Below are 23,834 nucleotides of genomic sequence, written 5' to 3' on the forward strand. Positions count from 1 at the left end.
ACCAGAGAAGTTGTTTCCTCTGGGTCCTACCAGATGACATTGTTTAAGCAATCTAGAGCATGCTGATCCTTTTAGAACTTACCAGCTGAATGAAAATAATTAAAAATAGATGGTCCCATAAATAGTTTAGCATGAGATTCTCTGTAGATAAGAACCAGTTCCTTAGATTGCATTCAAAATCTCACTAGTAATCAGAATAACTTGTGAAATGGTCTCCTAATTACTCATGCCACTATATTTTGGACCAGTTGCATTTTATAAGTGGCTATCAAGGAAGGACCATATAAAGTGCATTTCAATAATCCAATTATGAGGTGACCAGAGCAGGTACATCTATGAGCAGGGTCTCCCAATCAGAAAACAGGCAAACTGGTGTGCAAGTTAAAGCTATACAAAGGCTGTCCAACCCAGTTGTTCAAATGAGACAAAGAGTTTAGAACCCCCAAATTGCACATCAGATTGTTTGGGACAGTTCAACCCCATCCATACTTATGTATGATGCATTCATATACATGGCAATATTTAGGTATGGGAATGGAGGAAACCTTGAATTCAATAGGACACATCTGAATTTATTTCCCTAAAATATATTTTTTTAAAAACATATTTTTATTATCCTTTTATTTTATATGTTAACAATGAAATATTTTGAATTACTGCTTTTTAAGAAAATCTGTATAGTACAGTTTTGTATGAATAAAAAGTCCAATAACACTTCATGATCAAAAGAGAACAATAGCAAGCATGAATCAAGAAGTTGTAACTCATTCTAATAATATTAAGAAAATAAATATCTAATCACTCTAAATCTAGCAGAGGATTTCCTTTCTTAACCAACTAGATCACAGGTGTCAAACTCGATCACATCACATGACGTATCATGATGTATCATGATGTTTCTTGCCTTTGCAGAGCAGGGTTTGGTGTGGCCTGCACATGATGCATCCGGCCCACGGGTTGCCAGTTTGACATCCCTGAACTAGAAGATCCCTAGGAAGCTGATACAAAATAATGCAGTAAATTCTTTGTTCAGTGGTAGTGAAATGCTGATTCTTCATATTCCAAATTTTACTACCACTGAATAGAGATACAATGCTTAGCTATGGTTGCAGGTAGCTAATGAAAGTTAAAGTTTGAACTGAGGCTACTATTTAATATTTTACTATTTGAAACTTAAACATAATTTATTATCTATTGTCAATCAGGCCATGTGACCTTAGTGATATGGAATATCTGGATGAGGAATTCCACCAAAGTTTACAATGGATGAAAGACAACATCATTACTGATATTCTGGATCTCACTTTCACAGTGAATGAGGAAGTGTTTGGACAGGTAACTTAATATGAGTATTACAAGTTAGAAATTAGGAGTCATAAACATTTCAAATTAGGAAGAAAGCTTAACTGGAGACCAGTTATTAAAAGGATAGGAGGCAGTGGTGGGTTTCAATTTTTTTTAGAACCTATTCTGTAGGTGTGGTCTGTTTTGTGGGAGTGGCTTGGCGGTCATGTGACCGGGTGGGAGTGGCTTGAGGGTCATGTGACCAGGTGGGAGAGGCTTGGCAGTCATGTGACATGGTGGGAGTAGCTTGGCAGTCATGTGACTGGGTAGGAGTGGCCAAGTCGATGTCACTGAATTCTTTGTCCCAATGATTGACCTACAAAAAGAAGATATAAAAAAGGAAATTTATTATTTTGTGCACTTACTACTTAAATAGGAATAAAATAAATACACAAAACAATAAAAGAGCTAGTTACAGAAGGAAGATGACTGTCCTTGCCAGTCTTCAACATCACTGACCACCTTGCTCCAATGAATGGCCTGCACAAAGAAGAGAAAGAAAGGAAGAGTTTAATTGCATGCACTACATTAAGGATGAAACCAGCACACTAAACAATAAAACAGCTACTTACAGAGGAAAGATGACTGTCCTTGCCGGTCTTCAACACCACCACCTCACCACCTTGCTCCAATAACCTGCACACATAAATTGTTGTTAGGCTTCCAGGCTCCAGAAAAGTTGCACTTTTCTTGGTCTTCACTCACGGATCCTCAGCCGTGTGATGGTGTGCTCTGAGCCACTTTTTGACTGTAGCAATTGGGTCCCATCTCTTATCAGGCATGCCAACAACGCTTATCGTCATCAGTTAGGTGGGTTCTTTGCTATGAATATGTGAGGTTCATGTTTGAGAACCCACTTTCTGCCTCTGCAGAACTAACTACAATTGTCCTGACAATATCTCTAGCTTTTTTGATACTGTCAGGAATTTTGTAGGTTTTTGGATCTTTGATCACATTTTCCAAAAAATATCTGTAGTCGTTCAAATCAATTTCATGATTAAACATTTCGCAAATTGAATCAATCAATCCTGCCTCTGCTTCTGCCCATAGTACGACTACATCTTCAATGTTCCAGTAATGCAACTCCAAATATGTGAGAAATTGTAATTTGTTTCCGTCTGGCAATTGTCTACCTGTTTTTAGATGGTTGCAATCCATCAGCCTTTTCTTCAAATTGATGATGATGCTTGCCAAAAGATTTTCACGAGGAATGGCAATAAATTGTTGATTTGGAACTAATTTTATGTTTTTCAAGGCTTCTGAATCTAGCATTCCATAAGCCTTTTTTTCATATGGACTCTTTCCCCGTCTAAGCATTTCAAATGCTTTAATTGATCGCGATACCAATTTTTCTGCCTTGATGATATCTGTGTTTCTCCCTTGCAGGGCATTTGACAGAAGAGAAATCTCATTTAGAATATCAATCATTGGGGCCAAATCATTCAAAAAATTAAAAATTTCAAAACAGGAAGCCATGCCTGGGAATCTTTCATTGCCCAGAAAAAACTGATGTAGCGCTGGATAAGCGCGCTACATAGCTATGGTTGACCTTAAACTACAGGCAGCCCATCTTGGTCCTAAAACTCTGCTGCCAATCTTCACAATTTCAATGCCCAGTTGTTCAGAGATTTGGAAAGGTTCATTCTGGCTCTTGCAGGATTTATGGAAAGTGGTGTGTATCTTGTCAAGGAATATCTTGAAGTGGTTCACTTGTTTGATTTCTTTTATCGTATCATCCAGCACAAGTTGGAGACGGTGGTTCAAGCAGTGCTAGATTACAATGTTTGGGAAGTATTGAGCTATTCTGGTGCTGAGTCCAGATTTTCTCCCAAGCGTAACGCTGGCACCATCGGAGCAGAATGTATTAAATTATTCTGCAGATATTTGGTGGTAAACCCAACTTTACTTAAGCTTTTCATCGCTGCAGAACACCTGGTCTCCACATCTTGTTTCTCCAATTCCAACAGCTCAACAAAAATGGTTGCTCCTGTTGTTTACTGTTTACTATTCTCTCTACAAATAAGGTGTACTTTTGATTGAAAATGTTCCTTCAATTTTTTTCTGAGAGATGATTGCTGATTCTCCTTAGTTGTCCCTGCTGTCACAATCTGGAAATTTTTCCACTCTCTAGAAACATGAATATCTTTCTCTAATGAGAACATGGGTTTCGCACAGTACTCACAACCTAACTTTTTGTTGGATTCTTCCAGTCCATCATACTTCTCCTTGAAGTTTCTGTATTGCTGCAAACTCCAGCAGTCAGGAGGCTTTGGAACTTCAGTGGAGGAAATGGACTTGCTGCTTTCTCCGACTTCAAGTGGTGCTGGTGCTGGTGATGATGGTGCTGGCACTTGTGGTACTGGTGACTGTTGTGGATCAGCTGATTGTTCCTCTCTTGGTTTTTTGGAGAAGAAAGCAGTCATACTCTGTTGCCTCTTCTTCATCATGTTAAATAAAACTAACTGCAAAAGAAATAAAACAATATTGGACTTGATTGTGGTTGTAAGCTGAGGACTATAGGTAACAGAAGGAACCTCGGTTTTCACTCAACAATGTACAGTCTTTTCAGGAAGGATGGCCCCCAACAAACAGGAAAGATATAGTTTTTTATCATCTAAGAAGTTAGATGAAGAAGAATGAATGTCATAGGTAGATTCACAGAGCAATACAGATTTCTTTTTCTGAAATTTATTCTTCAGTTCAAAAAACAGGAATATATGAATTAGGTTCAGTACTTAGGACAGACCAAGTAGCTATTCAAGAGTTCGTGGTGTCATGGTTAGAAACAATGGTAAATAAACATATGGATTTAAAACCAGAAATATTTTGTTGGATACTTCAAAGGGAATACAATACATATTTGATTTTACACATATAACAGCTGCTGGAATTGTTTTTCCACAGAAGCGGAAAAACAAAGATATGAAAATGAATAAATATTAGAATGTGCAGGAATGAATAAATTGACAAGAAGGCTTCGAATACTTTTTCACATGGGATTTGTTTTATCAATGGCTAATTAACAGAAACAGAAGTTATAAATCTAAAAGTATGAAAGAAAACATCAATTATGTAAGGAAAGGTAACTAAAATTTATAAGCAAATATTATTAATACTTGATCATTATTAATGTGTAGATAACTGCGAGACATTACACACACACACACACACACACAATGACAGCACCAGGAAAATACCAAAAGAATAACAGTTTTCCCCCAAAAGACTACAGATGAAACCAATTATTCCCCTAACCCTAAAGACAGGAAAGACAAAGCCACTGGAATAAAAACCATCAAGGCATTGTGGGAAGTTATAAAGGACAGTGCCAGAAAGTTCACAGAACAGAAACTACAAAAAACAGTGGTTTCCCCTTTAAGAAAACACCAGACCAAAACACCAGCTGAAAGGTAAATTTTAAGAACACCCATTAAGACAAAGGCTAAAAATAGCTCACCTGGAACTCCCCTTTTCCTGTTTCCTGGCAGAACTAACCCCCAGAATAGGAAAGACAAAAGACCTGGGACTAAGATTAACCAAGGAAAACAAGAAAATAAAAGCAGGGAAATCAGAAACCATCAAAACCCATCAAACTGCAGGAGCTCACAAAGCAGCACGAAACTCAATATATGAAAACAGCCATGGAGTCACATAAAAGGTTATTGCTGCAAGAAGCAACCGCCTCAAAATTACCTCAAAAACAAGGTATTACACAGAAACACAATCTCGCAAAGCTCGCATAAATTTTATGTGCCTCAAAGTGACTGCTTTTATATGGGCAGGTTGGTGCAAGGAAACTTTGTGAGATTTTGTGTATTTATTTCTGTAATGAATTCACTACAGAAACACACAAAATCTCACAAACCGTTCACCAAACTGCTCATTTAAAAGCAACATATTGCATTACAAATAAAATATTTCCAAAAAGCAATAACATTTATTATAAAAAAACATGTTCTGAAAGCAATAAATAATAAGAACATTCCCTAAAAACAATTTAAAAACATTATGTAAACAATAAATAAAAAACATTCCCTAAAAACAATTAAAAAACATTCTATAAACAATAAATAAAAAGAATATTCCCTAAAAACAATTTAAAAAAACATATTCTGTAAACAATAAATAAAAAACATTCCCTAAAAACAATTAAAAAAACATTTTCTGAAAACAATAAATAAAATATCCTTAAAAAAACATTAAAAGCATAAAGAAAAAAAACCCAGTAGCTTACCATCAGGCAGAATCAGCTGCTCTTCGATGTGAAGGATGCAGGCAGCAGGCAGGTGACCAGGCTGCAGGTAAGCTGGACTGAGGGACACAGGGACAAGCTAGTCAGCTAGACCCACCTGGCATGGAGCCGAGGCAGCTTACAAGCTAGGCAAGGCTGGGGACTGGGTGGATGGGGTGGCAAGAAAGGCCTCAGCCAAGCGCCATGCGATCCTGTGCTCTAGGCAAGGCTCCAGCTAGCTTCCTGCCACCACCTCCATGTGAAACCGCCGGCCGAGTGCCACTTGGTCCTTGCTTTTAAGTGTGCAGGTTGGTAAATGGTTTGCGAGATTTTGTGTGTTTCTGTAGTGAATTCATTACAGAAATAAACACACAAAATCTCACAAAGCTGCCGTGCACCAACCTGCCCATATAAAAGTGGCAGCTTTTCTATGGGCAGGCCAGGTTGGTGCAAGGCAGTTTTGCGAGTGTCAGCTTGTAAAGCATTTCCATGACTATTATCAAGTTGGAATGAAAAGGGAGGGAGAATTCTATGCATACCTTCAACCAGAGTCGGATCTCAAATTTCTACAGCAAGAGTGTGCGGTGCAAAGTTCACAGCTTGCTGCAGCATCTCGTTGGTGGATGTGACTTATGACACAGACTGAGAGGAGGGGGGACACAAGGCTAAAGATCGGAGGCCATTAATTGGAAATCAGTTTCGGCTCCGCAGAAGAACATGCCAGAATGTTGATCCTAATAAATGACTGGATTTCTTTTGAACCTAAATTAATTAGGTCATCTTTTGGAAACTTCACAGAGAGCCGAAACTGACTTTTAAAATCTGTCAAGATTTCTGGGTTTCCTGAATCCCGGGCTCTCCAATCACTTCCCGATATTTGGGGTGCTTGGAGGGAAAATCAGGCAACCATGACTGAAGAGAGAAACTGATTACATCTGGAGTAATGCGGCTAGCTCCAGACATCAAAGCTCCAGACATCCAAACTGCTATGCCTTTCCCAGCGGTATTTATGCAGTTAATATGAGGTGCTGCACAAGCACCTCTATAAGGGGATCCTCGTCTACTTGGATGACATCGTCATCTACACTGAGACCATGGACAACCACATATCCCTGGTCCACCAAGTACTGAAAAAAACTTCTGGCAGCCAACCTGTACGGCAAGGCATCAAAATGTGAATTCCACCGTGCACGGTTAGACTACCTCGGTTATCGAGTGTCAAATGAGGGAATAGAGATGGACCCAGCCAAAGTACAAGCCGTCCTAGGCTGGCAACCCCCTCACAGCCGCAGACATCTACAAAGTTTCCTAGGGTTCGTGAACTTCTACAGGCAATTCAACCCCTCCTTTGCAAAGATTGCCAAACCCCTGAGAGACCTCATGAAGACAGGGAGCCCAGGACAACCTCTACAGTGGGACCTAACCTGCCAAGAGGCGTTCGAAACACTAAAACAAATGTTTGCAAAGGAGCCAGTGTAAAGCATCCTGACCCCGAGCAACCCTTTGTGATCCAGGCAGACATGGCAGTGGGAGCGATGCTACTGCAAAGAAACAACCAAGGAAGCCTACACCTCCCACAAGCTCACAGACACAGAGAGATGATGGGCCGCATGGGAAAAAGAGGCTTTCGTGGTGAGATGGGCACTGCTAACCTGGAGACAACTGTTGGAAGGGGCCATAAACTGTTCGAAGTCTGGATTGACCACAAAAATCTGGAGGCGCTCAGCACCCATTGGAAACTATCACCCAAACATGGGCTCAATACTTCAACCATTTCAATTTTGTATTAAAGCACATTCCAGAGGGGAGGAACTTTCTAGTTAGACCAACCAGCAAGCGACCTAACCACGAGACTCAAAACCGATCTCAAACTTCTACAGCAGGCGTGTGAGGTGCAAAGTTCACAGCTTGCTGCAGCACCTTGTTGGTGGATGTGATTTATGACACAGACTGAGGAGAGGCGAGACATAAAGATAAGAGGCTATTAACCGAAAATCAGTTTCAGCTCCGCAGAAGAACATGCCAAAATGTTAATCCTAATAAATGACTGGATTTCTTTGAACTTCGATCAATGACCAGCAAGTCAGTGAGCGGCGGGCAGGTAAGTAGACAGGCATGGTGCAGACGGGCGGGGTGAGCGAGTGTGCAGTGACTGGGTGGGGGGGTAAGCGGGCAGGGGGGGGAAGGCCAGGGAAGCGGCTGTTCCGGTACTGTGCCTCCAGAAGGAAAATTCTTTAAACAGGTACGGGCATACTTTACCGTACCGGCTGAAACCCACCTCTGATAGGAGAACAACAAACAGCAAGTACAGTATTATAAAATAAGGATAGACAAGTACTGTGTTCATTTGCTTAATTGTCTTTACAATCATCACTGGTATTATTTATGTCAGGATCAGAGGTGGTATTCAGCAGGTTCTGGCCAGTTCTGGAGAACTGATAGCAGAAATTTTGAATAGTTCGGAGAAGCAGTAAATACCACCTCTTACTGGCCTTACCCCCATCTAATTCTCTGCCTCCCAAAACCCAACTGATTGAGAGGAAATGGGGATTTTGCAGTAAACTTCCCCTAGAGTGGGGTAGGAATGGAGATTTTAAAGTATCCTTCTCCTGCCACACCCATCATGTTACACCATGCCCACCATGCAATGCCCTCGGAACCAATAGTAAAAAAAAATTGAATCCCACCACTGGTCAGGATTTGGGTTTTTTGTTATAAAGTTTTTCATTTTTTTCATGTTCATATCATATAATGACATGTATACTATAACATAGTCAACATCATATTGTATTATTAAATGTGTAAATTGATTCATCTTATCATCAACTCCCAAAGACAATTGGCTCTTCTGCTCTCCATATATCATATTTGTACCTTATCCATCACTTTCTTCCCCCTTTCTCCTCCCCCTCCCTACCTCCTTTCTTCCGTCTGTCATCCTTCCCTTCTCCACTTCCCCTTCCTCTCTCCTTCTCTTCTCTCCCCTTTCCACTCCTCACTTCTCTCCTCCTCTCCCCCCACTTGCCCTTTCTCCTCTATTTCCCACTCTTCATCTCATTTACTTGGTGTATTTCAGCTTCTGAGCAAGCTCCATTTTATGTTAATGGTATTTATAATTCCTTTTTAATATACATATTTAATTTAAACATGTATTCTCCTTTTTAAAAAAATTAGAACAAAATAGAACAAAAAAGTGTGTGAGTGTGTATGTGTATGTATGTATGCATGTATGTATACACACACACACACACACACACACACACACACACACACACACACACAAATACATACATATAGTCCAGTGGTGGGTTTCAAAAATTGTTCGAACCTACTCTCTGGGTGTGGCCTACTTTGTGGGAGTGGCTTGCCACCCATGTGACTGGATGGGAGTGGCTTGCCACCCATGTGACGGGATATAAAGATGCCGACGACACTTGTCAGAACCACCTTAAATTACCTCACACACAGCACTGGCATGCATAAGAATATGATGTAAACTTGTTTTTTAAAAGGCATCTTTGGTTTGTGTTAAAACAACTTCAACACACACAATGTTCTGATTGCACCACAAACGCAGTAGTCATCCTTACCTTTCACAGAGGCACTGAGTTTTATAAATATGAGCATGATAGTGTAGAATAATCATATCCAAGGACCAGTGGTGGGTTTCAAAAAAAATTGGAGCCTCTTCTGTGGGTGTGGCCTGCTTTCCGGGTCCACTGGTGGGACCTCTTCTAACCGATTCGGTAGATTTGACGAACCGGTTCTACCGAATAGGTGCGAACTGATAGGAACCCACCTCTGATATAGTCATTAACACACACACCCCAAGCCTAATTTTGGCTGAGATGTAGACCTGGCTACAATTCCCAGCTATTCTCATCATTATCTTTATATAATTATACATCCTTACATGCCCCCCCAGTTAGTGATTCTGTCTTTACATCTCAATAATTTCCCATTGCAGGTGTATTTCATGTTCCTTCTCCATTTTCCATATCTTAGTTTACATTACCCTTAATTGTTTATAAATGACAATCCTTGCTGCTCAATGTTCATTACAATTTCCTTAATCTATTATGTAGAATAACAGCGGTAAACATTTACTTTATTCATCATCTTAAAAATTCTATATATGTCCATGTTTCATATATTTTAACCCATGCTTAGTTGTTCTTCTATTGTCAAATGCAGTCAATTCACAACTCAGTTTAATTATCATGTATGAAAGTGAATCATAAACCTCTGCTTTACAACTTCCCCATATCAGTTTTATATTAATCCATTTTCCATATATTTTAACCTTTGTTTAATTATCTTTCCATTATTATATTCAACCAATTAGCAACTCCATTTTATTGTCATATTTAGTAATAAAACCCCTTATCTTAGCTTTATATTTTCCCATATAAAAGTTTCTAGTTGTCTTATTTTTTCCTAGTAAGCCTTTTGTCCCACTTCTCTGTTCCTGTCTTCTCTCTTTTCTTTGTTTTGACACATCCACTCTCTTAAATTTTCCCCAGGCCACCATCAAAAGAATATTTTATATTTCTCTTTGTTGGGGTAAAACCTCCTACTTCAATTTTCCTTATGCCACTAACAACCTCAACCTCTTTTGTCTGCTTTTTATTCCCTTTTGTTGGGACACCTCCTCTTTTTACAGTTTTTCCCTATACCATGGCCAAGACTAATTGGAGTCTTGAGAGAGTCTCAAGAGTTTTTTCTCTGCTTTTTATTTCCCTCCATTTCTACCCCTTCGTTGTCTTGCCCCCCTTCTTCTTTGAATTCTTCTTTAGATATATGCTTCTCTGGGTTCAGAATTCTATTTAGGCTTGATTTTAATAATGTATGCATATTTTTTATAATTTCATGTAATTCTTCAAATTCCCAGCTTTCCATGATGTCCAATTCCAAAGTTACAGTTAGTTATACAGTTCTTGTTTCAGAGTTCTGATCCACTTTAAATTTATCTACTTCAGCTGCTGTGGGGAAGAGGAATGGGAGCCATTTTTGTCTTTTGTTCTTCCTTAATGTCAAGTTCCAAAATTGCGGTTTGTTATACAAGTCTTATTTTGAGGTTCTGGTCCACCTTAAATTTAATTCAATTACTGTGAGACCGGAAGATAAGCCAGGGCCATCTTAATCTTTTGCAGAGGAAAAAAAAGGACGAAAGGGGGGGGGGGAACCCTTGCATTTCCCAGTTCTTAACTCTGTAATTATTCTTTCCCCTGCCACCGTCCACCTTCCAGTCAACCACAGCTGCTCAAAACATATCAATTGGAACAAACTTGCGAACAGCCAGATTCAGATACATTTCTCTTTTGCCTCCTGCTTTTCCAAATTCTGATTTATGGCAGTTGATTAATTAAAACAAGTCATAGCATTATCAACAGGAATGCAGTTCTCAAACCTGAATGTATCTGAATCTAAATAAATCAAATATTTATTAGTCAAAAGATAGCATATAACTCAACTACTAAAATTTCAGATAGATTAATATTTCTTATCTCTTGGATATTGGAAAATTAGGAATCTGCGCCAAATAATACAATTTAACTAAAGCTAAATTAAAATAATTGAGAAATGCAGTAGTTTTGGAATGTTAAGACTGATAAAAATATTGAAACTAATAAAAAATCCAAATAAAGAATTCTGTTTGATCTAGATGGAATTTTTTTAAATAAAATGTTGTAAAAATTGGGTTTGGCTGCTTTATTCAGAAAACTACTTTTTAGGTAAATAATGAGGATTTAGATAATTTGTTACATATTTTAACCACCAACATATCCATTTTAAATATTGCTGGCTCAGATAACTAATACAATTTTAAAGGCAATACTGATTAGAAAGCAAATAAGTTATGAGCCATTACTGTATTACACTAAACTCCCGCAATTAGCCATGTGCACAAAAGTGGGTTGTTGTAATAGAATTTCTCTTCAGTGGCCTGGAACTCTGTACACAATATCTCTAACATATGCCCATACTTCCAATTTTAATAAATTAGTTCATTATGGTGTATAGTAAAAACATAAACATCCACAACAAGAAATCAAATCAAACAGCATAACGATATCTCAGGCAATATCTCTTTTGAGCAACACTGATCATTAAAAGTACTAGTTGTCAAGGTAATTTCTATATTCCTGCCCAATATTTATATTTTGCTTATTTGATTTGTTTCCTAGGTAACAGAAAGAGAGTTGAAATCTGGAGGTGCAAATACGCAAGTAACTGAAAAGAACAAGAAGGAGTATATTGAAAGAATGGTTAAGTGGCGAGTAGAAAGAGGGGTTGTTCAACAAACCGAGGCACTAGTTCGTGGCTTCTACGAAGTATGTATCATATTTTATCAAATAAGAGTTGAAGTGTCATAAACATAAGGGCATTTCAATTATAGCAAATGCAATACAAAAAGGATAAAGAATTAACTGTTCTAGTAGTGGTTTCAAATCTTAATAGGAAGCATCATTATAAGTGGAAGATCTATCATTATTTAGACATAGCATGGTTATATACCTTTATTTTCATTTAAGAAATGGAATTTTCACTTCTATTTTACCAGTTTTTGATAGCAAACCTATGAAAAATAGAAGTGCAAATTCCATTTTTAAAATGAAAACAAAGTAAAGAGTTGTGCCTATATATCATCTAATTTCCCTCTATAAACTTTCACAGAAATTCTGATATTGTCCATTGCTGTAATATTTTCCTTGCTCCTGGGCCCAAATCCATTAAATCAGCAGTCCCCAATCTTTCTAGTTTAGCAATCTGGCGTTGGGTGTTTATGAGTGGCAGATGCATATGTCTATGTGAAGCTCCACTCTCATGAGTGAAGGGCGCATACATGAAGCTCCACACATGAACGTAAGCACCCTCTGTTGATGTGAATGGAGCTTCATGTACATGCCCTTGCCCATCTCTCCTGCGACCCAGTTTCAAACAGGTCACATCCTAGTAGTGGGCCGCAGCCCAGGAGCTAGTAACCACTGCCTTAAATGAGATTACTAATTACCAATTTGGAAGTTTTTGCACAATTTCTAAGTCCCATTTTATAAACAATAGAAAATTGGCAGCTTAAATCAAAGCCATAAATTTTAGTTGTCCAGTTTTTCTGCTCTTTCTCCTGTTTTTTTTTAATTAATGAAGATTTTCATCTTAAACCTTGTTATCCATGACAATGTGATACACTCCCCTGCTCCCCAGACATAAAACCCCAACAAAAATAGGGAAATTTTGGCTCCAACATTTCAGTAACATTATGAGAAGTCTGCAGTTTTGTTGGGAAAATAATTGAAACTGTTTTGCCATTGCCTCCTTCCTAGGGCTGAGAGATGGGCTGACCCAAGGACAGAATTTGAACTCACATTTTCCTGGTTTACCCGGGAACCTTCACCACCACATTAAATTGGCTCTCCTCCACTATTCTTTTCTACTGATATAATATTTTTTAAAAAATATTCTATGATGTAATATTTCAAATAATCAGCATTTTTGTATCAAAAAAACTAATACATTTTATTGAGTAGTAATTGATCGGTGTTACCATTTATTGCTAAGTCAATGGCAGACAATGGTGAGTAGATACATTAAAAGAATACATGGGTGTGTGAGTGTGTGCATGTGTGCGTATGTGTATCATTCAAATATCTAGTAATTGGAAACCACCTTTCACAAATTTGCAAATATACCTAGCTTGTATGAAATATTGAGTCTTTTGACATTTTTGCATTTATTGCTAGCATGTGTGCTTTATTTTTCAGGTTGTGGACTCAAGACTTGTTTCAGTTTTTGATGCTAGAGAACTAGAATTGGTAATCGCTGGCACAGCTGAAATCGACCTTAATGATTGGCGCAATAACACAGAATATCGGGGTGGTAAACATTGCAATTACTTTTCCTTGCCATTTTTGCATTTCATTAAGTCCTGTTAATGCTGGGAATTCTGCCCCATTTCTACAAAGTATGTGTCAAATTACTTTTATAGATTGTAGGTTGGTTTATATGTGTAATAGCTATACCATTTATATACATATTGGATATGCTTAATTCAGATATATCAGCAATTACATAAAACTAATGTGGAAAAAACACACATATCTTGGGCAGATATGACTAGATAACGCAAAATATAATGTTTAGTTCATCTTCACATCCAGTTTTGTCTTTTTTCCCTGGTTCTAATGCATTTGTCTTTTACCCATCTTCTCTTTTAGGTTACCATGATGGCCATATAGTAATACGATGGTTCTGGGCTGCAGTAGAAAGGTTCAACAATGAGCAAAGACTACGGTTGCTGCAGTTTGTTACTGGAACATCTAGTGTCCCTTATGAAGGCTTTGCAGCCCTTCGAGGGAGCAATGGACTACGGCGCTTCTGTATAGAGAAATGGGGTAAAATAACATCACTACCCAGGTGTGTTTCATCTTAAAATAATATTCCATCATTCATAGTTGGTATAGTTGGTATAAATCACATGATTCATATTTTTATTAAAGACAAGACTATTTGACAGCATCTTTGAATATTCCAATTTTTCATATTAAGACTGCTTTAAAGTGACATCCTAATTATTTTGTTTTATAGAAAAGATAGGCTAAAATTGAAAAAGAACATCAGATCCAAAATGATGCAGGAGAGACATTCATTTCAGGTTCATAAAGAATAACAAATAATAAAATGTTGACAAATCTTAGTCAACTAAAGCAAGTTTTTCTTTCCTATGTGGTTTCTTGTTTTGCCATTCTTTCTTTTGTCATTTGCATGGACTTTTAAGGTTGCATAGAGTCAAAAGTAGAATACCATGATATACAATCTAGAATAACTAAAAAAACAGCAAAGAAAGTAGTTCGCTGCAGCAGGGAATTCAAATTCTACTATTATGCTGGTTAAAAAATATTAAACAAATTAATAAATTAATAGTAAACAAATTAAAATAAATTAATTGCTGCTCTTTTATTTTCTAAAGTCATACCATCCCAATTTGCCTAAAAGTAATCCTGGTCCTATAAAAAACAGATTAAAGTATTGAAATTGTTTCTAAAATATACTCGTAGTTCTTGTCATTCAAACTTAAAACCTCACATTTTACAATCATGTGTTGGCCTATACTTCGATTTCTAGAAATCCAAGGTGGGAGAAATCATCAATGCTCAGCTAGAGTTACATATATCAGTACCCAGACACTATAATTATTATTGCTGATTACTTTAATGCAAGTATTGTTCAGTTTAACACTCTTTTGCAAATTTATTTTAAACAACCAATGCTCCCTAAAACTGACATGGTTGTTTACCAGCCATTCAGTCTAAATATAACATTGCAGGATTTCATTTAGCTCAACATTTGGACAGTTTAGATCTAGACAGACTTAATGAAAAGGGTGGTTTAAAAGGGGAGCTTATATTCTGATGCCCTAATAGGCTAGAATAGCTAATAATAGCATGATTATCTGGAGCTTTATTCATTTTATAGCTTACTTCTGTATTGAAATTCAAGATGATAGTGATCACTTTCCACTATTTTTTTTATTCTAAAACAAATCTTGACTCATTAGAAGTAGCCCCTTGCCTTACTGACATTACAACAAAGAAGCAAGTATGGAACTAATGGTTTCAAGGTTTGGCTAAATTGTTGTCTACGCTCTTGACTTTACAGCCCATGCTTCAGATACACAAGCAAATCTGCCTAGCTGATTTCATTGACTAGGTAGTGTCACACTATCAGTCAGTTATCCCTTGGACAAGATTTTTATCAGCCAATGCTGTTTATGCCCATAAAAAGTTTAAACCTTGATATAAATAATGATTGCATCAAGGGTAAAAAAAATATCTTTTAAATGTGATAAATTCATTTTTAAGGAAATTATAAAGACCTTTTGATCTAATAACTTAAAGAAAATGCAGGCTGCATGATGGAATTGGAAGAACTTAACTTTGGAGGCAAAACATAAGAACTCCACTTGGTTTGGCACTTAATCAATCAGTCCTTCATAGAGTAGATGAACCGTAGCTATATTGTGGCCCTATCTTGAAAACAGTAGATAAATCTCCCTCTTGTAGCGACTCCGGGATTGTCATTTATGTCTATAACTAACATATCTATAGCCCAATTAACACAAGACAAGGCATCTAAAGGTGATTTAATTCCCACAATTTAAAAAAGTAAAACGAAGGTTGGTTAGCTCCATTTCTTATCACCCTATTCATACATATTAACAACACAAGGCAATTTTTATTGTAATTTTAATTTATAATACTAATACTATAATACTAATATCTTTTAATATTCATAATTGTTTTTATATTGATATGTTTTATTATGTTGTAAGCTACTCAGAGTTGCTTTGGGCAGTAAGATGAGCAACATATAAATTTAATAAATAAAAATAATAATTAGAAACAGGCTTAATATTCTTGAAACAAATTGGACACATTGCAAATATTTTAGGGGTAGGGGAAAAATCTATTTTATAAATGAGCAATAAAAATTAATTGAATGAATGTGTTTTATTTTGCTCAATATGATATGCTTCACAACAACAGCAAAAAAGAAAGGCAACATTTACAAAGAAACAATGCTATGCTTATATGAGAAAAATGTCAAATATTAGCAAACATAAAAGCAGAGAGAAGCTATGTTTGATGAGGCCAGTGCCCGGACAGTCCAGATCACTCCTCTCCCCCCCCCACCTACACAAGCTTCCTCTTCCTCATCTGGCCAACCCTGAGCCAATTCAGATGGAGCTTTTTTTGTAGGGGGAGAAAATCCAAAGGAGATTTTGAATCATACACACCATCTCAGCAAAGGAAGCAACCCTCCAGCTGGTTCAAAGCCAGAGCAAATTTTATGCTTCCCCTTCCGCTTCCAGCAATCTTTCAGTTGGCTCACAACCTCATCCCCACCCCATCACAAAAATTGAGGGAATCCTATCTTCCTTTCTAAACAGTGATGAATACAACCCTGCTTTTTCTCCCTTTGCTGTTTGGAAAGGATCAAAGCACAGCCCATGGGAGGGGCTGGCAGACTGGAACCTTCCAGAGGGACAGATGTAGCCATGGACCATAGTTTGGAGACTCCTGTGCTAGGCTATATGGTGTCTTCTTATTGTCTTTGGCTAAATGTAATCCTATTTTCTATAGATTCGGCACCATTTGTACTTTTAGAATAGAATAGAATAATTTATTGGCCAAGTGTGATTGGAGCAGTGGTGGGTTTCTAAATTTTTTAGAACAGTGGTTCTCAACCTGTGGGTCGGGACCCCTTTGGGGGTCGAACGACCCTTTCACAGGGGTCGCCTAAGACCATCGAAAATACATACTTTCGATGGTCTTAGGAACCGAGACACCAGTTTAATGGTTGGGGGTCACCACAACATGAGGAACTGTATTAAAGGGCCGCGGCATTGGGAAGGCTGAGAACTACTGTTTTAGAACCTATTCTGTAGGTGTGTTCTGTTTTGTGGGAGTGGCTCAGCAGTCATGACTGGGTGGGAGTGGCCAACTTGATGGCACTCACCAGGAAATGTCATGGATTTGGTAAAATGTGGTGAAGCTTACTTAACAACACTCTTGCTTAGCAACCAAAATTTTGGGCTCAATTGTAGTCATACGTCAAGGACTATCGCTGCCTTCTTCTGCATAGTAAACTCCTTCTCCTTTCTGGCAATTTTCCTCTCTGTTAGAGGCTCCAAAATAATCCAGACAATGTAAGGTTTCCTGCTGCAGCAGGGGGTTGGACTAGATGACCTCTGTAGCCTTCTACTCCTAAATTGCTGTACTGTTTTTCTTTCTTTCTGCTAACAAAGAAACCTGTCTGAGGCTCATTCCACATTCCTGTCAGATAGAGATAATGAGATAATGACCCTAGAAAAAGCTTGGTTCCATTCACGAGCAGGGAATCATCCAAACCCTTTTAGAAACAAAGCCCATATTGCACAAACCCTAAAACTTCGAAAACATAAAACCATATAGCATATAACCATTTAACCAATTTTTTGTTCCCTGCACATTTCAATTTAAAGTTATAAGCATTAGGACTTGTGAACTCCCAGAATTCCACAGCCAGGCATGCTCAGTTCCGATTTAAAGCAACAGCATTTGTTTTTCTCCTCTGCGAAAGACGTTTCCTTCTTTCTTTTTCTTTTTCTTCTCCTTTCCCCTCCTTCCTTCCTCCCTCTCTCCCTCGCTCCCCCCCCCTCTCTCTCACTCATACACACACAGAAGTTGGATTGGATTTCTCTCCCAATGGCTTGAAAGCAGCTCCTCTGCCATTCCCTGCCCCCAATTCCCCTGCTGCCTTCCCCAAACACCTCCTCCATTGCAAATGCAGCATGCTGTCTGGGTGGGAAATGCCTAGAATGCAATAAAGGCCACCCACTCATCTCCTGCTGGCAGGTTGGGGTGAGAGGAGAGGCAGAGAAGCCGGAGGGGAGCTGATCGGTGCCTTCCGAAAGAACGGTGCTCTCCATCCCCAGTCTAGTTTGATTGCAGGTAGAGCCACATTGCCTTTTCAAACCTGTAATCAGTGAAGCTAGGCTGGATTTTTGCATATTTTTATCCAGCTGTCAGGGAAGAGGGACTTCCTCCCAGACCCCCATCCATTTCTCTCTCACACACACAACTGGATAAAGCTATGTAAAAATCCAGCCCAGCTTCACTGACTACAGGTTTGAAAAGGCAACGTGGCTTCGCCTGCAATCAAACTACACTTGGGAAGAGAAAGCACAAGTGAGCACTGAGGAGACCAAAGGAGGAGGCAGGAAGCCAGGCAAAGGGCCATGCTGTAGCACACAGACTTTCCCTCAGCCCCATTATTTTTTGCGTACCAGGCATTTCCCACCCAGACAGCACGCTATATTTGCAATGGGGGAAGCAGCAGGGGAATTGGGGGAATGGCAGAGGAACTGTTTTCAAGCCATTGGAAGAGATATCTAATCCAACTTCGGTATGTGTGTGTGCCCAGCTTCACTGACTGCAGCCTGCATCAAACTACACGAGGGAGGAGGGAACGAGGGAGAGAGCATGAGCAAGCCAGGGCCCTTCACTCCAACCTTTGCTCAAAGCCCCACACTGCACCAGGAGGATGAAGTTTGAATTCCTCCCCCCCCCCCTCCGACCCATGCGTACCTATTCCAGCTGCTTCAGAGAGGGCTTCAACACTGCTCTTGCCTCGGGTCCTCTGAAGAAGCCCCACCCTCGCTTCCTTCTCTTTGAGAAGCACCTTGCAAATGGGGGCAGGGCGGGGGAGCATACCAGTACGGGGGCATGGGCACACTGTTGTGGAACAGGTACACAAAAGTACAGCAAATTTCTGGTATCGGTATGCCCGTAGTGGTGCATATCAGCTGGAATCCACCTCTGGATTGAAGACAAGGAATTTGTCTTTGATGCATATGCTCTCAGTGTACATAAAAAAAATATATATTCATCAAGAATCATAAGATACAACACTTAGTGATAGTCATAGGTTACTAATAAGCAATCAAATCATACTAGGAAACAAATAAAACAACATAAATTGTAGAGATACAAGCAACAAGGTTATAGTAATAAGTGGGAGGAGATAGGTAATAGGAAGGATGAGAATAGTAATACAGTCTTAGTAAATTTGACAGTGTTGTGGGAATTACAGAGTAATGGCATTCGGGAAAAACTGTCCTTGTGTCTAGTTGTTCTTGTGTGCAGTGCCCTATAGCTTCGTTTTGAGGGTAGAAATTGAAACAATTTAGGTCCAGGATGTGAGGGGTCTCTAGTTATTTTCACAGCCCTCTTTTTGACTCATGCAGTATACATGTCCTCAATGAAAGGCAGGTTGGTAGCAATTGTTTTTTCTGCAGTTCTAATTATGTACAGAAGTACAGAAGACAGAAGTATGTATCTATCTTGTTTGGTTGCAGAGCCAAACCAGACAGTTATAGAGGTGCAGATGACAGACTCAATAATTCCTCTGCAGAACTGAATCAGCAGTTCCTGAGCTTTCTGAGTTAGCGCAGAAAGAACATTCTTTGTTCTGCTTTTTTGATGATGTTTTTGATAGTAGGTGTCCATTTTAAATCTTGAGATATGATAGAACTAGAAACTTAAAGGACTCTAGTACTGATACTGTGTTGTCTAGATATGGTAAGTGATGGCAGTATAGGAAGGTTTCTCCTAAAATCTACCATCATTTCTACTGTTTTGAGTGTGTTTAGTTCAACATTGTTCCGGTTGCACCACAAGGCTAGTTGTTCAACCTACTGACTGTATGCAGATTCATCATTGTCTCGAATGAGACCAATCACTGTTGTATCATCTGCAAACTTCAGTACTTTAACAGAAGGATCTTTTGAATTGCAGTCATTGGTGTATAGAAAGAAGAGAAGTGGAGAGAGCACACAGCCCTGGGAGGCTCCTGTGCTAATTGTAGGGGTATTTTATGTGGTTTTGCCTAGCTTCACCTGCTGCTTCCTATCTGTTAGGAAGTTTATGATCCATTTACAAGTGTAGTCAGGTACAGCTAGCTGATTTTGTTTAGTTAGAAAAATATCTGGAATGACGGTATTGAATGCTGAGTTGAAGTCTACAAAGAGGAGCATGCATAGGTCTTTGGAGATTCAAGATGCTTTGGATGTAGTGCAGAGTCATATTTATAGCATCATCTGTCAATCTATTTGCTCAGTAAGCAAATTGCAAGGGGTCTAACAGCAGATCCATGATGGTTTTCAAGTGGGCCAGCACTAGCCTTTCAAAGGTTTTCATAACTACAGATGTTAGAGCAAACAGTCTGTAGTCATTCATTTCCTTGGTGGAGGGTTTCTTTAGCACTGGGATGATAATAGAGCATTTGAAGCAAGAAGGAACATAGCTCACCTCTAGTGATTTATTAAAGATGTGGGTGAAAAGTGGGTGAAAAGTTGGTCAGCACAAGCTTTTAAGCAAGAAGGAGTTATCTTGTCTGGGTCTGGTGCTTTTCCTGGCTTTTGTCTGTGAAATAGACCTTGCACCTCATCTTTTGTAATCACCAGAGGTGGTGGGCCTAATGGGATGGGATCAATTGTAGGAGGCTTGGCTGTTATAGGCGTGTCTGAGTTGGGGATTGTGTAGATGGATGGCAGCAGTTTTCTCTCAAACTACAGAAAAACACATTCAGGTCATCTGCCAGTTGTTGATTTCCTTCAGCATGAGAAGGATGTTTGCTGTAACCAGTCACATTTTAAAGAGTTTATACATGTTTGCTGGTTCATTTGTTGAGAACTGATTCTTTAGCTTTTCAGCGTAGCTTCTTTTTGCTGCTCTGATCTCCTTTATTAATAAGTTTTTGCCCTGATGGTACAGCATTCTATCTCCTTTTCTGTAGGCTTCCTCTTTGGTGCAACGTAGCTGCTTACATTTAACTGTGAACCAAGGTTTATTGTTAATGTATATTCATTGTTTTCTGGTCGACACACATATGTCTTCACAAAAACTGACATATGATGTTACAGTATCTGTGAGTTCATCCAAGTCTGCAGAGATATCTTTGAAAACATTCCAATTAGTCTAGTCAAGACAAGCCTTTAGCTTTAGCTTTGCCTTCTCAGTTCAAGCCCTCGCTGATTTAATTGTTGGTTTCATGGTTTTAAGTTTTTGTCTGTAAGCAGGTAAAAGTTGAATCATGCAATGATCAGAGTGTCCCACAGCTTCTTGTGGTAAAGACCGATAAGCATCTTTTAATGCTGTGTAGTCTATACTGTAGACTAGTATAGTCTTTATTGTCACTGTACAAAATAAATACAACGAAATTGGTTAGTGTGACAATTGACATGCTGAAAATATTTTGGTAGGACACCCTTAAGTTAGATTTATTTAACTCTCCTAAAACAATCAGAAGTGAATCTGGGCCCTCATAATCTGTCAGCTAGAGTTCATAATGCATTGTTTATACAAGCTTGTGGAGAAACATACACAGTAATTAGGAGAAATGAGAACTCTTGTGGAGAATTAAATGGTTTGCAATTGATCATTAATGTCTCTAAGTCCACCTCACAGAATTTCTTTAGTATAGTTATATTTCTGAACCAAGACTGTTAATATATAAACATAGGCCTCCTCCCTTCTTTTTACCTGATTTTTCTGCAATTCTGTCTGTTCTTTGTATCTGAAACCTTGGTATATGCAAACTGCTATCATCAATTGATTTATTTAGTCAAGTTTCGTTGAAGTAGAGAGCTGTTGAGTTGTAAAAATCAGAGTTGCATCTATTTCAAAGAAGTATTTCATCCATCTTATTAGCGAGTGAGCGTAAATTACTCAGAAAGAGTGAAGGGAGACAGGTTTTTATCCTTCTTTTCCTTAGTCTATTCAAAATTCCTGCTCTCTTACCCCTTCTTTGCCTCCATCTCTCCTCCATTTGTTTGTGTTTATCCATTGTTCAGATGAAGTTGCTTCTTCCTGTGTTAGAAACTCTTCTACATTTGTAAAGACAGTGGGGAGTGAAATCACAGAAAGCTACCCATCAAAAAAAATGCTTGATGCTTAGCAGTTGGTCTCTTGAGAATGAAATCCATAATGAATCACAGAGAATGATAAAAAAACAGCAAAACTATCGGGGGGCATTTCACCAAAACTGCCATCGGCTAGAATAGATAGTCCTCACTTAAAAGCAATTCATTCAGCAACTATAGTTATGATGTTGAACAAATAGTAGTTATGGTTTGTCCTCAAAGGTATGGCTGTTACAGTGCCCCTGAAGTCACCCAAGATATGGTCTTTAAAACCATATTTAAACATGCAATATATGCAATTAATTCACTATCAATTATAGTGAAAAAGCAATGAATAGATCAACTAAATAAATAAAAAATGAACAAAGAAAACACCCAAGTCTTTTGTATTACACTAAAAATCATTAACCAGTTTAGATGGCTCATAAGGAATTACACAAAATGGCAGAAATCACCAAGAGTTTAATTTGATATTTCATGCATCTTGCCATTTGGAGAACTAGAGAGAAAACATACTTTCTGAATATTTGAATTAGGAGATAACCGAGCCTAGAATTATAGCTGCAAATACAGGACTGTCAATCTTCTAGTAAGCATTATCATTACAGCTTAAAAGGAAAGTTACTAATTCTTGTCCTTTGTTGACATTTTTCTTTCCAGTCTGTCCTACTAGTTGTGGGAGAGTTATATTTACAGTTCAAATGGGAAATTGTGACTAAGGGAAAATCTGGAGAGAAAAATTGTGCATAAGGTTCTGATTAAAGAAATAGTATTTCAAACCCATTGTTAATTTACACAGTAATAACAAACAACATCCTTCCCAAGGATGTGATTTCACTGCATTTTCAGGTTTAAAAGGGTAAATAAGGCAAGTGACATACATTGGACTATTTCTGACAAAGATGCTGTTTTTAAAGCTTTGCATATTATTTTCATTTTGCAGGGCCCATACTTGTTTCAATCGCCTGGATCTTCCACCCTATCCATCATATTCAATGCTGTGTGAAAAGCTGTTGACAGCTGTTGAAGAAACTAGTACCTTTGGACTTGAATGAAAAAAGGGATTCAATTATTTCCTTGTCAATGAGATCATTCCCTCCTTCTGCCATAAGAATTTGATTTTCAGTATTTTGTTTCTGATGGAAAAGACAGGAGAAATAAAAGCTGTGCATGAAGAACAACTTTCCTTTAAGAACTAACTTTCATGCTTTTCATCTTTAATTCCTAATGGACAATTACCCTGTATGCAATATGAAAACAAGGTCTCCATGTATCTACACATACCTCCATTAGTAATAATGAAAATACGAATGCAAGTTACTCTACACTTGACCAAATGTTAATGTTTACTTCTATCTATGTTAATTAAAATAGAACATTCATCAAGCATTCCAAGCTATATGTTCATCCTTTCCATTTTAATTGTATTATGCCTTCACCTTTGAAGTTGGTCAACAATATCATTCATTTATCCTTGATTTTTGTACATATCATACAAAGATGGAAAAAATTCATTAGAGAAACTGATTTTTTTTTAATGTGAACTCATAATTCATATGAACTGGATTAGTTGGAATTGGGCCAGATGATGTGGTACAGATAAGTTATTCAAAGCAACAAAATTAACCTGCAGTGCAATCAGAATATGTAATGATTATTAATAACTGTTAAATTAAATTAAAATACATATCTATTGCGGTATAATTAAGAGCTAATGCTTACTTAAATAAACACATATTTGGGGGAACTAAAGGATGTCTTATTATGTAATATAACAGGCAGCACCATGTTAATTAT

General features: G+C 38.1%; 1 protein-coding gene across 1 annotated transcript in view; it reads left to right on the plus strand.

The window, feature by feature from the left end:
* The window catches only part of HECW1 (HECT, C2 and WW domain containing E3 ubiquitin protein ligase 1), a 169,866-nt gene extending 146,507 nt beyond the window's left edge, over positions 1 to 23,359 (plus strand). Inside the window, 5 exon segments of the mRNA XM_032237319.1 lie at positions 1,206 to 1,335; positions 11,764 to 11,910; positions 13,339 to 13,453; positions 13,792 to 13,990; positions 22,981 to 23,359. Coding sequence (XP_032093210.1) covers positions 1,206 to 1,335; positions 11,764 to 11,910; positions 13,339 to 13,453; positions 13,792 to 13,990; positions 22,981 to 23,092 — 703 coding nt within the window. The 3' untranslated portion in view covers positions 23,093 to 23,359.
* Positions 23,360 to 23,834: the final 475 nt, after the last annotated feature.

Source organism: Thamnophis elegans, chromosome Z (genome assembly GCF_009769535.1).
Source record: "Thamnophis elegans isolate rThaEle1 chromosome Z, rThaEle1.pri, whole genome shotgun sequence".
Classification (NCBI taxonomy): Eukaryota; Metazoa; Chordata; class Lepidosauria; order Squamata; family Colubridae; genus Thamnophis; species Thamnophis elegans.